General features: G+C 45.2%; 1 protein-coding gene across 1 annotated transcript in view; it reads left to right on the top strand.

Moving 5' to 3' along the window:
- Nucleotides 1-17121, top strand: part of LPCAT1 (lysophosphatidylcholine acyltransferase 1) — a 585759-nt gene that overhangs the window by 236651 nt on the left and 331987 nt on the right. Inside the window, exon 2 of the mRNA XM_078685765.1 lies at nt 5452-5594. Coding sequence (XP_078541891.1) covers nt 5452-5594 — 143 coding nt within the window. The remainder of the gene's footprint in view (nt 1-5451; nt 5595-17121) is intronic.

Raw genomic sequence — 17121 nt, forward strand, 5'->3', positions numbered from 1 at the left:
CTGAGACACATGCAGGCACTCCCTATCGGTTAGTAGATTTAGACACGCAGACAGTAAACAATTTAGATTTTGTTTGTCTGTCACCAAGTTTGCAATAAAGGTCTTTTTTGGCAATATTTTGTTGACGTCAAGAAGTTCAAGTAAAGCCAAGGGCTACAAACATACACAGAGTTTCAGTAGAAGTGATTTCAGCTGGTCTGGGATTATAGTTGCGCAGTTGATCTATTTCCTACTTTATTCACTGAGGATGATGGAAGTAATCCGTAACGAATGACATTAATAAACCGTAAGAGCCTGTTTAGGACGATGTAAATAGTTTCTATTGCTGTCACAAATCTTGTTCAGCTCACTCAAGTATGAAATATTTCAACATTAGTCAGCGTCGTTTACTATCTGTTTACATTGTACCATTGAAGCGATTTCTACATGTTCCAATTCCTCGGTGAGTTGTTGAATTAACTGTTAATGTTGATGGATATTAGTTTAAAGTTCCCCATTACCCAGTGTCTTTGCATTTTTTTTACTCCGTCTTCAAAGCCTTTCAATTAATGTATTTACAAGATGCTTTTATGTTAATGTTGCACTAGTAATCGAAAATCATATGCTAAGCCACCATCTGTTTTTGAGTGACCTACAATACTGATAAAGGCTGCATTAGAAATAGTGAACGTTGGAGTTTCTAGGACTAGTTACACAGTTAAACTGAGCTGGAGATATTAGAGATCACCAAAATTACAAAATGTAACATCCAGTAGCTTGTGTTTTGTGTAGTTACATGTAAGAGTTGGTGTTTCTATTTATATTAGTTGAGACTATTAGTTTATGCGACAAGTACGCGCTTCATTGATAGACGAAATTGTGAGTTCCACAACTTTACCCATCAGGTAGTAACCATTAGCCCTATGGCTTTATCAAATCTAGGAGTATGTGGAAGTAACACACATACGTTGCTCTTATACATAATCATGACGTGTTGGTAAACCTGCTTTGAGGCACTGCACTCTAGAAAAAGATATGCTTAATTTGAGCTGGTGGTTTCCGGTGCCCGGCACTAAATTGTCAACACCAGCTCATATAACAGTGAGATGGTGCAGAGGGTGAGATGGTGCAGACAGAGAGGGAGATGGTGCAGGCAGAGGGTGAGATGGTGGAGGCAGAGGGTGAGATGGTGCAGGCAGAGAGGGAAAGGCAGAGGGAGAGATGGTGCAGGCAGAGGGGGAGATGGTGCAGGCAGAGGGTGAGATGGTGCAGGCTGAGGGGGAGTTGAATCAGGCTGAGGGGGAGATGATGCAGGCGGAGGGGAGATGGTGCAGGCAGAGCGGAGAGATGGTGCAGTCCGATGGTGAGATGGTGCAGGCAGAGGGAGAGATGGTGCAGGCAGAGAGGGAGATGGTGCAGGCAGATGGTGAGATGGTGCAGGCAGAGAGGGAGATGGTGCATGCAGAGAGGGAGATGGTGCATGCAGAGAGGGAGATGGTGCAGGCAGAGGGTGAGATGGTGCAGGCAGAGGGTGAGATGGTGCAGGCAGAGGGTGAGATGGTGCAGGCAGAGGGGGAGATGGTGCAAGCAGAAGGTGAGATGGTGCAGTCAGAGGGTGAGATGGTGCAGTCAGAGGGAGAGATGGTGCAGGCAGAGGGTGAGATGATGCAGGCGAAGGGGAGATGGTGCAGGCAGAGGGGAGAGATGGTGCAGGCGGAGGGGAGATGGTGCAAGCAGAGGGGAGATGGTGCAGGCAGGGGGGAGATGGTGCAGGCAAGGGGGAGATGACACAGGCAGAGGGAGAGATGGTGGATGCAGAGGGAGAGATGGTGCAGGCAGAGGGGAGATGGTGCAGGCAGAGGTAGAGATGGTGCAGGCAGAGGGGAGATGGTGCGGACAAAGGGAGAGATGGTGCAGGCAGAGGGGAGATGGTGCAGGCAGAGGGTGAGATGGTGCAGGCAGAGGGTGAGATGGTGCAGGCAGAGGGTGAGATGGTGCAGGCAGAGGGTGAGATGGTGCAAGCAGAAGGTGAGATGGTGCAGTCAGAGGGTGAGATGGTGCAGTCAGAGGGAGAGATGGTGCAGGCAGAGGGTGAGATGATGCAGGCGAAGGGGAGATGGTGCAGGCGGAGGGGAGAGATGGTGCAGGCGGAGGGGAGATGGTGCAAGCAGAGGGGAGATGGTGCAGGCAGGGGGGAGATGGTGCAGGCAAGGGGGAGATGACACAGGCAGAGGGAGAGATGGTGGATGCAGAGGGAGAGATGGTGCAGGCAGAGGGGAGATGGTGCAGGCAGAGGTAGAGATGGTGCAGGCAGAGGGGAGATGGTGCGGACAAAGGGAGAGATGGTGCAGGCAGAGGGGAGATGGTGCAGGCAGAGGGTGAGATGGTGCAGGCAGAGGGGAGATGGTGCGGACAAAGGGAGAGATGGTGCAGGCAGAGGGGAGATGGTGCAGGCAGAGGGTGAGATGGTGCAGGCTAAGGGAGAGATGTTGCCGGCAGGGGGTGAGATTGTGCAGGCGGGAGATGGTGCAGGCAGAGGGGACATGATGCAGGCAGAGGGTGAGATGGTCCATTCGGTAAGTTGTGAGGGGGTGACACCATGAGTTACCCGCACCGGGTGACACCAGCCCTAGTGACGCCGCTGGTCCACCACAGTTGATTAATAATTTAGTATACATTGCAAATGACTAATAACTGCCACCCAGCCGTTCATATAGCTTTGGGTGGCATGGAAAAGTCTGAATTGTCATTTGTATGAGTGTGAGCCTAGTAGTTGTGATGGTACTGTCATTGGCAGCACTGGTAGGGGCAATGGGAGGTGCAAGTTTTAGTGGCTTCAGAACAAAGACCCTGGCATTTATATTTTTACAAATTAAGTACTGCATATATACTTCCACTACACTCACTATAAATTAAGACATTCATCTCGAGAGCACCCTGAAAATGTTGATTATGCAACTTAGCTACTTGTGTATGTAAGCTGTACAGATATATGTTGTGTAAAAATATACTTGTATGCATGACTAATTTACAATGCATTAATATTTAGTCACAATCCACTGATTAGTCAACTTTTTCCGCAGAACTTTTTAGGCTTTGATTCATGACTGCCCTTCAGAGCTTCTGAATACACATTGTCACGTGACCTATCAGGACATTAGCACTGGCCCGGTGTGTTTGGCTGCCTACCCTGGTGACACATGCTTTCCTGTAGGCTTTGGCTCATACATTGTTGTATCCTCTAGCAACGTGTAGGATGGGCTCTATAACTTCCAATCTCAGGGAAAATATACCCTCAGTAATATGTATGCACCAAGCTAACTAATGGCCACTAACCTTACTGGATCCAGGAGGTAAGGATAACAGCAGCACAACCATCTGATAGGGAAGGTTGGGCTATCATACCTCATTTTCTAAACATACTGTACATCATTTACTCAACAGCAGTGACCAAGCTACATTATGGATCTTAACATCCTACCGCTGTTCACTACATTCCGGGTGTGGCTTCACAAGCAATCCAGCTTGGTGCTGGTCTGTTGCACAAAAACACACACCTACCCCCACTTCACCTACTGATGTAAAACAGACAATGCAGTTGTGAATTCTACCTCCCTATTTATAAAAGCTGGGGCGTCTCCAGCAGGGGATTGAGGTAGTCGCATGACCACTTTCTGCTCTCCCTCTCTTTAATAGGCTCTACAGCCAGACTATCCTGGCACATAAGGAGTATGGGGGGCTGCCGACCGTAGGGAGGCCCCCTGCCCCAAAATTAGCTTTGCAGTAATAACAGAATATCACAACCCTAGTCATCAGTCAAGGAACTATTAACTGGGAAATGCACAGAGAATGGCAAAGAGCCTTCCACATGACCACCCCTGACCAGACTGGACACCCCAACCCCCTCCTCTCTTTGAGATGGGATCACATTGACGGAGTTGGTCTAAGCAACACCAGAATATTATTACAAGTGTACACTTTTTTCAACAAAAAGGAGAAACTGGTAGCGATACCCAAACAAAGAGGTGGTGGTGTGTGTGTGTGTGTGTGTGGGGGGGGGGGGGGGGGTGGGGAGGGGGTGGGGGGGATGGAGTGCTGCTACTCAGCTCAAAGGCCAGAAACTGCAAATGTTCCAAGACCAGGCTGGCTGTACCTTGAGATCAGAGTACCACTTCTTGCTGGACACAGTATGTTGGTGTACTCCCCTCCTCCATAATATTTACATAGAATGGAGAAAAGGCGATCTCAAGAAATACCATAGACCCATGTAGTTAAAGCCAATCTGGTAGCTGGTAAATGGGCTTCGGAGATGGAGGAAACTCTCACCTAGAGACATAGCAGATCTTCTCGAGAGGCTCTGAGTAAGCCCCTCAGGTCAATGAAGAACGCTCTTGAGTAGTCTCCTGCTAAGCCTTGGAGAAAGGGTTGACAGCCGGAGCCCATGGTGATTCGTGAAAGTGGGAGAGGCTCCTCTTCGGGCCTCAGCCCAATAATGATCATAATGGGTATATGGGGGGGTCAGAGTAATTCCTTGACTCACATGGCTGAGGAGTGTTTTTAGCGGGATGTCCTATGTATCGCAGCATCTACAGACATCTGTTATTCCACAGGAACGTACTTAGTTGCACCCAAGCTGGAGAGTGAAAAATGGAGGAGTGGGTTATCGCTAGTACGAAATGTCAGGCAGACTTTTCTTGTCTCAAACACAATTAGAAGATGCTCATGTCTCATTAGTGGCCCTGTGTTATAGGAGGGAGGGGTGCTTGTTCATTGGATTTTTGGTAGACACGTATTGATTTCGACATTTATTCCCCCTTGCCGGCTACTGGTTGTATGTGTAATCTCTGAAATATCTACAAAAAAGATGTGATAAAAAAACAGCTCATCGTATAAACCCCAGGTTTGGTAGAGTTTTAGAAAAATATATACCACACTCAAATCGGAGTGCACCCTAACCTCCCTTCATAACAACTTGTAGTTGTTTTCATTTATCTTTCAAGCACTCTATCGTACCCAAAAGAAGCATGGCTCTACAGAAAAGTGTATAGCCCCTTCCTATTAATATGTATTTATTTATCTGCATTATTGATTTATTTTATTTACATAGGGCGGACCTATACATATGGGATGTAGTAAAGGTCAATATTAATGAATTTTGTGATCAAGGTGCAAATCCTGCACCGGTTATTTTCTTGCACTACTTTTGGTTCAAAATGCCAATATTTTATGGTGAGCCATTCTAAATGTAGAATATTCGCCCTTGCCCTATTTCCTCACAAGCATTTTCACCAAGAACAGCTGAACCTCTGGTGAGAAGTATTTAATGCCAATTTTTGTTCATGAAGAATTAGGGAATATGCATATTTAGATGTAAAGCAAAGGCAACATAAATTGCTTTAACAATTGCAATGTGAATTCTGTCGCATTACAATGAAATGCCACTCATTGAAATGACTTTTTTTTTTTTTGCAGCTCGCCATCATGAGCGTAACTCTTTTCCCCATAAGACTATTCTTTGCCGCTTCCATGATGCTACTTGCCTGGCCTTTTGCGTTTGTTGCCGCGATGGGACGCACGGAAGAGGAACTCGAGAAGCCCCCAACCTGGTGGATAACGTGAGTTTCTACAATCATAAATTTCATTGTATACCCGCAGGCAATTGAATTTCTCTTATGTTAAGGAATTTCCACTATCCAAGTACATGGATCTGAAGGAAAATAAAATCTTCAGCAATGTTTACTTTTATCTAACCACAACAAGCATTTACAATGCAATAGGTCTCGCAGCATTAAAGTTTGAGCTATTGGCATTGTAAATGACAATGCCTTTTATTCATTCGTTTTTAAAACCTGCAATCGGTGCATAAACACGCATTTTGAACGTATAGTCCTTGCTTACGATGAGCAAGGCTGGCAGTATAAGAGACTGCCAGCCTTGCTTCTCATAAGCATGGACTATAAGTACAAAGTGCTTGTTTACGCACCGAGGCAGATTAATAAAAGGCATTGTCATTTACAATGCCAATAGCTCAAACTTTAATAATGTGGGACCTATTGCATTGTAAATGCTTGTTTTAACTTTGCTCAAACTCCCCCCTCTCCATGTAATAGATGTGCTTACACTGTAAGAATGCAAGATTTGAAAGAAATATTGGTATAATTGTTTTTAATTTACCTCTTTTCTAGCCCTATCTATCCCAGTATAATGTGAAAGAGCACTTTACATCACACACGGGGCACAATAAATCATACAAGTGTGTAATTCCATGGACAGGAAATATTACAAAACACAAAGAGAGCTCTACGGTGTAGCAATCACATATCATCAATACTTGATTATATGTTAAGAGTGGATGGTCGGGAGAAACACAAAGTAAGGATATAAAATGTAATACAGTGGTTTTGGTTGTCTGTGCTACCAAGACAGCTTTACTTCCCAATGGAGCCCTTTTTTGAATTCTTATAGCAACAGTGGGAAAACAAGTGTTGCATGGTTAAACACTTATAAGGTCCCAAAGGCGAGACCTATTGGCTATGCCAATGCTTGTTACTCAGAAGTCACTTGCCGTTACGTTTTTCCATTTTTTCTTATTCCACGCTGCTTTGCGACTCTACTTAGTTTCTCAAACCTCTCTTTATGGGACGTTCTGCTTTGAACTATTTTATAACTATTGAACTGACTTTAATGCCGAAGCTTTATGCTCCGACTCTTTATGGGTTCTGACTGACGCTTTTCTCCTCGATTCTTAGAATTGGGATTATTTCCTTTATGGAACATGCTTAATGTATTTATTCAGTTTATTGCTTACGGTCTGATTTTTTTACTTCTAATAAGATTCTAATGACTAAACAATGCGTTCATCTTTTGACCTAATAAAGATGATCTGCTAAAACGTATTGTAACCTGAGGAAAGTGAATACAATTTGTTAAATAAATTAAGAGGATCTGCTAAAAGAGTTTAATAATAAAACCCTTTTAACTTATACCAAACTCTCTTTATAGACTCAAAATAGACTAATGATTGTGATTATAATAATTTATGTGATAATCAACTCTCCTCTTCTCTAAAACAACGACAAAGATCCATACAGCCACAGAAAGGTAAATAGAGCTGGAATTAGTCTTGAAGATGGTTAACGTATAACTCCTAAATAAAAACTGATTCTCGCTCCAGCACACCTATACATTTCGTTCGCTAGCTGTAGGTGGTACGGGCAGAAGTATGCAACGTATTAGCCCACAAAATAAACATCTTCTGACGGCTCTGTTCACAGCGTCTCCCGTCCAATCCTATAAAGTGTTTAATGGAAAGTTGGCCAGTCCACTACTGCACCACTCCTGCACTTATGCATGCCAAAATTTATGATTAGGCAGGATCCTACTGATTTTTCTAAAGCGAAAATTGCTGCATTTGAACTTTAAACCACTTAAAGCTTCCGCCACTTTAATCGAGAAAAATGAGGAAATAAAATCCCCTTTGTCCAACTCTCCCTATAATGTCATTTATGCGATACTAAATATTGGCATTCAGGGTTTATAGATTTGTTGGAGTGCTTTAGATTTCTGTGCTCGAGGCAGACGAGAACAGATGAATGGCACGGCTACTGTGATGCTAACAGCATCCCTACTTTCAAAATGCATTCCCTCTCACTCTCTCGCTCCACGCACTACCCACTACTATTTAACTCGGCAGCTCTAGAGACAGACACGGTTCGTACCTGCTTCTGTAGTCGTCCATTAATAACGTTTCGGCAGATCACTTTACCAGCCCAGCTGGAAATCCTCAGCATGGACGCCGCCATTGCAAAAACAGACCTGGTGGTACGTCACTCCGCAGGGTCATAAATGCTTCTAAAGGCATCTAAGGCAGGACAGTCCCCTCTGCAGTTGCGCTGTCATGGCGGCCATCTTGAAATGTCTTCACCCCCACTGCAGTAAAGCCAAAGTAAAAGCAACTATGCCTTTCTTACTAACCAGTAGCAAGAACAGAGTGAACAATAAAAAAAGTTAGAAATATTTATGTGAACGATAGACTGTATTCAAGTAATAGTGTTTTATTGTAATGTTGTATTTATTGGAATGTTATTTTATCTTAGCAAGTTTTGACAGGCCATTTAATTAGAACTGCGTGAAAGAGAATAGCCCGAAAACTGAAGGAATCCCTTTTTAAGCTGCTGGTGAATTAACAGCTACCAGGAAGCACACCACCCATAGTGCCCCTATATCACCCACAACACATGTGCAGTAGAAATAATAGTAAGACAAGACGTGCGCAAAAACTAAACCTGCCGTGGGGCGGGACTTCCGTCTTCGGAAGCCCGCGCCCACGGAGTGCCTGGACAGAAAAGCTGTGCTGGTGACGCGGGGCTCCCATGTCCGAGGGAGAGCCCCGCGGAGGCTGCAGTGTCCGGCGATGCGGTGAGTGGGGTTAGTTTGGGGGGGCGTCTCTGTATGTGCGCGTGTGTGGTGGTGGGGTGGGGGGGCGTCTCTGTATGTGCGCGTGTGTGGTTGGGGGGGCGGGGGGATTGTCTGTGTGTGTGCGCTCGTGTGGGCGGGGGCGCTGGCGGGGGGGCTGGGGAGGTGTGGTGTGGTGTGTGTGTGTGTGTGTATGTGTGCACTCGTGTGTGTGTCTCTGTGTGCGTGCGTGATCCATAGTGACTGAAGAGCCTGCCGGAATCGGAGTGCGCGACCTGATCCGATTCCGGCAGGCTGCGTGCGTGCGCGTGCCAGTCTGTTATCCCAAACCTCGTTAGTCCTTGAAAGCCAGAATGATTACAATAGGACTCCACTGCAACAATCGCTTTCGCGATTGCATCGCAGTGCGAGGCCTAAAAAGGGGGGGCCTTTGTATTGATGCGGGGTATCCCTGAGGCCTGGGTCCCTACCAACATTTTAGGATAACCCCTCAACTACGTAAATGAGTTTCACTATGACTAGTTATATATAAAATTATCTTATGTCGATGTACTAGAAAATGGAGCTGATTTGGCCTTCTTGGAACAACATCTGGATATCTGTTGTGAATATAACCTATGGTCCCTATGTATTTCTAGCCCAACATAAAGCAAATGTTCTGATATTATTCTGATTATTTTTTATCTCGCCCCTCTTGCTTGCAGGGACTGAATACAATCACAAAATCAAGGACAGGAATAGGAAATTCGCTAAAAATGTGTAGATTTCCTGACTGTAGACCACTTACTTCCCTTCCTCATTTAGATGCTGGGATGGTGGGTTTTGCAAGGACAGAGATAATGATGTATCGGCCATCAGGAAAGCTCTGTGGGCTGGGCACATACCAGTAAACATGCCAGTGGAAGGACTGCTCTAATTGGGCAGGCCTTCAGCACCAGGTCTGGCGTCTTTATTTTTTATAATTTTTTTTATTTTTTCTTGGCTGGGCTCCGCATTCACACATTGGGAGCTCTAATCAGGAAAGGTCCTCTGCATGCTTGGGGTCAGTGATATTTTTTTTGATAATCAATTTTATTAGCATTTATAAGAACAAAAACATAAGAAGACAGCAAGAAGGTGCACTATACATCAGCATCCATCATCAACAGATAGTAAGGGGGCCCATTCGAAATACAAGGCCCTTGTAATAGCCCTCTTGGATAGAAAATAAAACAACAAAGCAAGTGGGAAGTCAACTGAAAGTTCAACCCAGTATGTTTAACCATTTTCCCCATACCTTTTCAAACTTCTCAGGGCAGCCCCGGGCTCCAAAAAGAGGTTCTTCTTGGTCCGCGCACCAGTCCACCCCCCCCGGCGCCACTTACGTACAGTGGGAGGCTTTGCTTGCGACCAGGCCGCCGCTATGTCTCGTTTGGCCACTGCCTATGCCGTGCCCAAAAACACTTATCGGCTCGAGAACCGTCCAAGCCATCAAACACCCCTAAAAGGGGACGGATGGGATCATGTGGCACCTGCCACCCCAGAGTTTGTGAGTTCAGTTTCTATACCCGCCCAGAAGGAGGGGAGATCGGAGCATTACCACACCATATGGAAAAAATCGGACGGGGCCTGGCCGCAACACGTGCAATCCGTTGAGGGGCGTAAACCTGCCCTGTGTAGGGGTACAGGGGTGAGATATGCAGTGTGGAGGTAATAAAGCAGGATGAGGCGTAATTTTGAGGAGCATGTCAGAGTCTTGGGAGCCATCAGGGCGTTTCACCAGTCCACCTCCTCCAGGGGACCCACCCACCCATTCCTCCCAGTGGACCCGCAACGCATCTAAGGTGACAGGGCCGTTATTCACTAGGGAGCGATATATTCGTGACACTTCCCCTTTACCCAGATTGCCCATCATGACCTGGGCTTAAAACGGATTAAATTCAGGGCGTGCGGTACCAGGTGGGACATGGGTGTAAGGGCATGACGAAGTTGCAAATATTTGTAGAATTGAGTAGGGAGAAGGGAGTAGCATTGTTGCAGGTCAGAGAAGGCCCTAATGTGGTCTCCCACCCAGATGCCCCCAAGGAGTGTAATCCCGATGCAATCCCATAGTTGGAACCCTCGGAGAGCAGATACATCGCGCTACCATGTACCATGCCGCAGGGGCGTCTGTCGAGTGAGTTTCCTACCCGATTACGTGTGACGCAAAGCAGTGTGCCAGGCTGTTGGGACCGCTCTGGTGTTTGGCGGGATGGTCCGCAGAATGGGGGTCCCGTACAGGTAGGCTAAAATCTGTGGGAAGTCCATAGTTCCGAGCTCAGTCCGGTAGGCCAGGTCGGACCAGCCTCCAGCAAATCAGTCGTGGATGACAATGTTTCGGGTGGCCAGGTAATAGAGGTGAAGGTTGGTCACCCCCATTCCCCCATCAAAGGGAGGTATCCGACAGCGGGTCAAGGCCATACGTGATCTCCCATTCTCCCACAGAAAATTGGTAAGCACCCCGTCAAACTCCCTGAACCTGCTACTCAGGAGATGGAAAGTGATATTTTGAATGATGTATAAAAAACGGGGGAGAATCATCATTTTAAAAAGTGCCCCTCTGCCCAGGGGGTTAAGCGGGAGGGACTGCCAACGCTTAAGTCTGATTTGGCTTTCGTGACCAGGGGCCTGAGGTTAAGAGTCCACTCTAATTCACGAAGTAAGGTTATCCAAATCCCCAGATATTTGTATGATTGCCTCCGCAGGGGGGTTAGAGGACTGCCAATCAAAGCACGCCCTTGAGGGGTGGAGAGGGACCAAGGTGGACTTCGCCGGGTTTAGGCGCAGACCCAAGGCTGTCTCAAAATTCCGAAGGACCTCCAGACAGCGCGTGCCGGAGGTCTCCGGGTCAGCCAGGAAAAGCAGAACATCGTCTGCATAGAGGGCAATTTTGTCATTCTGATGAGGGTCCCAGGACCACCTTCGGATTTGAGGGTCACTACGTATGAGGCACGCCAGCAGTTCCATTGCCAACATGAATAAAAGAGGCTAGAGGGGGCATCCCTGACAGGTGCCTCTGCGGATGGGGAATGCTTCTGAGACGGCGCCATTAGTCCGGACCCTTGCCTTAGGACTCGAGTACAGGACTCGGATGAGGCGTCGGAAGTGGGGTTGAAGCCCATTGTGGCCAATACATCCTCCAAGTAGCCCCAATCCACCGTATCGAAGGCCTTCTCAAAGTCTATTAGCAGCAGGGCCAAGTACGGGGTGAGCAGGTGGCGATGGGCTAGGGCATGATGGAGGCTCCTCAGGAGTAAGGAGAAGATCGCGGTCCGCCGAGCCAGTCTGGGGTAAGCAAGGGAGGTGGGCTCCCGTTCCATTCAGCAGGTCGGCTAGGAAGGCCCCGGGGGTTGGGCAGAATAGAGCTGAGAATAGTAGCCCGCAAAGGCTTGGGCGATAGCCACCGAGGTACAGTGGTGGGTACCAGCGGCATGCCGGATTTCAGGAATCATTCTAATTGCTCTGGGGTAGGAGACCAGATTATGAAGCAGTTTACCATTTTTGTCCCCCCCAAACGTAGACACGTGCCACGGAGGAGCGCAAGAGCATCTTGGCCATAGGGGTTAGGGATATTCATTTTTCTTTATTTTAAGAACTCAGAACCACGTTTTGTGGGTCTGTATTCCAAGAATAAAAGAGTTGCCAACAAGTCCTCCAGGCCACCGTGACATGGTGGCCCTGCTGTCATTATAGCTTTTGCCATGGTCAAGCAGTTTGATACCAGAAATCCACAGACATGGCATGGATCTCAAATTATGGTCCCTATCCACCACAAGGTCATTGTGAGGGTGAAGCAAGGGTGCATAAGTGCAGCATTGTAGATGAGTTGTAGTTAAGTAACATAATATTATTTTTTTTCTGGTTTAGGTGAGAACCTAAAAATTACTTTAACAAACATCTTTTATTTTAGAATACTGAATTTTATAAACTATGGGCGCCTGTTGTGTTGAAGATATTCACAGTTCTTTTATATCAGAACTTTCCAACTTATGTCCAGGAGGACTGAATTTGCGCCAGATTTTCATGACAACCACCTCACAGCGAATATAAATGGAGCTAATTTACAGAGTCCGTGGTCTTCCTGAAAATCTGGCATGTATTCTGCCATCCCAGACATACATTGACCACTTTATTTCTAAGTGATTGCTTATCAAGTAGAGTAGGTTTTAATTCAGTTTCTGAATAGCTTGTTACAAATTGTAATGCAAATTGAGGCCCATAAATAAATCCACCATACTGGGATGAATTTGTAAGATCATAGTTCATATTTGAATGCAAGTGCCTTAGAAAACCAAAGACCTAGCGGAATTTGTTCATTGTTGAATGAAATTGTTAGGAGCCCTACGCGCACTCTTGACTTCTGCGTAGCCGCCAACTCTATTATTCTGTGCACCTTTTCGTTTAATTCAACCCTCCTGCCTAGTCTAAGGCCATTACCCAGCTTCTAACTCTGTCAGCCACTTGGAGTCTTCAATTAAACTAGTTAGTGCTTGAGGTCCAGCCTTGCCAATCTGTGTCGAGCTTTGCAGGGTATGAAGTATTGTAGAGTAGTTTCTTCCTGCAGTTTTGTAAAGGACCTTTCTTGATGGTATGGCGACATCCACTTCCACTGAATGTCTACCTACTCTGCACTGAAAAAGCTTGTTTCTTACATATATTTAGGTGGGACTTGTGAGAAGATCAGCATTGAACCCTGTTTCCGGGTGCTAGACATGCCAATCTGTGGAGGTCCTGATGGTAATGGCAGGTGTTCTCCTTATGCTCTGCGAGACAGTCGTATGAGGCAACAATATCTCAATCGGATTCAATTAGAAAGCAGATATATTTGCATGTACAATACATTACAAAACACCTGAGCAAGGAAAGAGAGACTCCCAATTTTTGATTTTCAAAAAGTGCATATAGCATCATATATTTACAGGCAAAACAAACGGTGACGGCACAAGTGACAAAGGTGAAAAACAAAAGTAGGAGATGCGCCATGAGTTGCGCTGCAGTGCGGGGTCAACTCATGGCGCATCTCCTACTTTTGGTTCCAAAACTAACTACGATAATCTACTCGCCAAGAAGGAACCGATAATTTGTATATACTGTGATCCAATGTACCTGCCTGCGCCGATTCGCTGTTTTTCACCTTTGTCACTTGCGCTGTCACCGTTTGTTTCACTATCACATAGTGCACAAAGCCCCCTTGGGCTGCCACCGCATTACTTGACACAAGGGCTGTTTTATTGTATTTCCCCTGATTGTTTTTGCCTGTAAATATATGATGCTATATGCACTTTTTGAAAATCAAAAATTGGAAGTCTCTCTTTCCATGCTCAGGTGTTTTGTAATGTATTGTACATGAAAATATATCTGCTTTCTAATTGAATCCGATTGAGATATTGTTGCCTCATACTTATGTTCACCCAGATCTCAATCTGGTCTACGGGTTTTCTCCTGTTGTCTTTCCCTATACTGCGAGACAGTCAGCAGTCTTTAGTCGTTGAGGATGTTCATTAAACACCCGATAAGGAACATGCTCAGTTGGCAAGAGTTGCTGCAAAACGTTTGTGTGAAGTCGTCAGGGTAAGCGATGGAATATGGTCCGTCCTGAAAAAAAGTGTTAGTGTTCTGTTACAAGCATCTTACATGCAAGAGAATTACTGTAGTAGCAATAGGCCTTTGCATTTCATGTCTAACATCTGAAAGATAATATTTCCCAAACTGGGGTGATCTCCACCAGTTTAGCTCAGCAGGTTTATGGTAAAGACTGAAAAATTAACCTTCACGACCAGTGCTCACTCTGAGGTATTAGGGTTCTTGCTATTAAAGGCTTGTGATAAAACTGAGTTGATTAGCAGCTCTTAAGTACTGGAGAAGTGTCATCTTGAAGACACAGTATTAACAGAGGTAGGTCTATGGCTAAGTCAAACGCAGAATGGGTGCTAGCATTTTTGGTTCCGCAGACAAAAATAGACCTTTACAACCAAACCGTTGTGGAGCCTAGTGATTCGTAGGAGGGGTAAAATGTTTCACTTGATGCCAGTACAGTAATTAGGAAGTGGTCTTTTCTTAAAAAGGATGCAAACCCTCACTCACACAAGGTGATATGCTTCTTCATAGGGTCACTCTTCATTTAGGATGCAAGTCCAAGCCCGAACGATTTTAGATTCTTAGTTTCCTTCTATAGGTGACCTATGCTGGTTTCTGTCCTTCCTTTTACATTGGGCCTGATTGGTTTACAATTGTGTAGTAGTGGGTGATACATTTTATTTTGCCCTCATGTTCACAAGATTAAATAATTCTAACTCGTAGAGCTGCTTTAGCCCTGCCTTTACTATTCAATAGTGCTTAATTAAATTATATGTGATGACGTGTTTGTGCCTCTAAAGTGGGGCTCACATTCCTTAAGGAAAATGGCTGTATTTCAGTTTCCATGTTGCCGTACAGCACTCTTTTGCTCCCCAGGCTGGGGTACTGTAAGGTGGTTTCCTTATCTAGCCCTATGACTAAGAACCCTGGGCAAAGGTAGCTTGGTGTATAACTAATATGTTCCCCTGCATGGAGAAATAATTGATAGTGTGAATACTATAGGTGGTTGTGGTGTAAGAGAAATAGTAGTTTAGATTTTATATGCGGTAACATGTATATTTAAAGAACTGTGTAACAGTAATTTCCACTCTGATGTGAAAGGGTCGGCCCATATGTTCTGGACTTGTTCTAGAGACACAATCAGATGATTCTTTTTAGCAGCATGGAAGCGTAGAGGGGAGAACATTTGTTAGTGAGCCAATCAATTAATCCATAATCCACTTAGACACATAGTAATCACAGACAACTACGTAAGGTTAGTTTGATTCATTACAAAGCCAAAAACAGCTGAACATAAAGGCACCTTAAGATGAGAGTGTAAAAATACATCGGAATTAGCATCAAGCCAAATCTGCATATCCAATTGAGACGATGTAGCATAAACAATACAATTAATTCAAGAAGCAGAATGCAGAGGATCAGAAAGCAGGAGTCCAACTTTCCCTGCATCGAAGGTTGATGAATCAAGAGCATTAATCTATCCATAGACTAACACTAAAGTGACATCCCTACTTGAGCATCTTCAGGAAGAAGGTAAAGGTGTCAATATGTGGAGTCTTCTTAAGAAATCTCTCCATAATCAATGGGTCATGTAGCATATAGCTAGAAGAGACAAGGCTTGTTCCAAGATCCTATCTCTCTGAAGACAAGGAAGAAGTGGGGCCTTTCCTTACTTCCCTCATCACATTTTTCATAGATATCCTTCCAAAGATTCATTGCGGGTCATGCCATCTGCTCTGGGTACAATCCTAAAGGTGTTTTTCCATGGGACAACGGTGTTCTTTCCTTGCACCATTTTGTCCTTGGTTCTCCAGGCCTTCTCCTGTGTGAAACACAACAACCTTCTGTTATGGACTCGAACCACACGATTGTAACTTCTTCTCTCCTTGCCTGACTAATAAAAAAAGGCATTATTCTAGTTGACGAGAACGCTTCTTTCACCTGCAACACCAGTGTAAGAAAGAACAAATTCCATCATACACATGAAATGTAAACTGTTCATTCTAAAACAAGAGTTTCCAGGGAACTGCATTTCAGGCCTACAAATTAAGCTAACATAAGGAAGCAGCATATCAGGTTTACGAAATTACATAAAATACAAGGCACCTTCAGTTAATGCATTTACCTATAGGTAAAACAACACAGTTAATAAACATATTTATTACATGGATAATTGACTAATTTCACAACACGAGTTCTCGTTAAAATTTTCTGCTAGTTACATTTACTTTCCACGTTAATTATCCATGTTACTTTTCAATGGCTTAAACACTTCACGTTTCAGGTTAATACATTTTAAAATTCTAACACTTCATGTTAATACAACAAAAGAATTATATGCGGATGCGCTCCACATGTGTGATTATAATGCACCCCTACAAATAAAGTGTGATTCCCGCTACATAAGGTGCAGCCTGCCATAGCCACTTTTGAAGCAAATCTATTATTGCTGGCTCCTTAAGGTTCCACCGCTGGATGTGTTGTATTACTTCTTGAAGCATGTTATAAGGCCTCATTGCCAGTGGAGGGAGGTTGGAGGCAGCATAACAAATCATCACTTACGGTGGCAAATCATTTTTCTGTTACCTGCTTGACCTGTTCGACCAGAAGTTTCCAACATAGTTCCTGACACTCTGGAATCATGCCACATTTTTAGGTCGAGCCTGGGCAGTGCATTAGCTGCTCTACGAGCCATGCTGTATTGGAGTACGGAATAGAAGCCCTGCCCACTCTCCTCCCATATTTCTCATTGGCTAATGTAATTGTCCTTCGGAAATACTGGCTTCTGATTAGTTAATAGGCTTGTTAGTACCTCCTTAGTACTGCCTTGTCTTCATGCGTAACCTCTCATGAGGACTGGCCCTTTTACTTTGGTTGTTACACGGTGAGTCCTTTTTAGGTCTCGCCTGCATTGCAGAGCATGCGCTGCTCCCCTCGGCGGGACCTATAGTTGTTAGTTTTGTGTCCCGCTTCTTTGGAAGCGGGGTTTGTGTCTGCCCTGTCTCCCTTAGGCCCCGCCCACCCAGGCTGGAGATTCTGCACGCGCAAGCACCAACCAAACATGAAAAGGCTGCACACCACCGCTGCAGCTCCACAACAGATGTGCCTCATTAGCATGCAATCCCTAACCCT

This window comes from Lissotriton helveticus, chromosome 4_1 (assembly GCF_964261635.1).
Source record: "Lissotriton helveticus chromosome 4_1, aLisHel1.1, whole genome shotgun sequence".
NCBI lineage: Eukaryota > Metazoa > Chordata > Amphibia > Caudata > Salamandridae > Lissotriton > Lissotriton helveticus.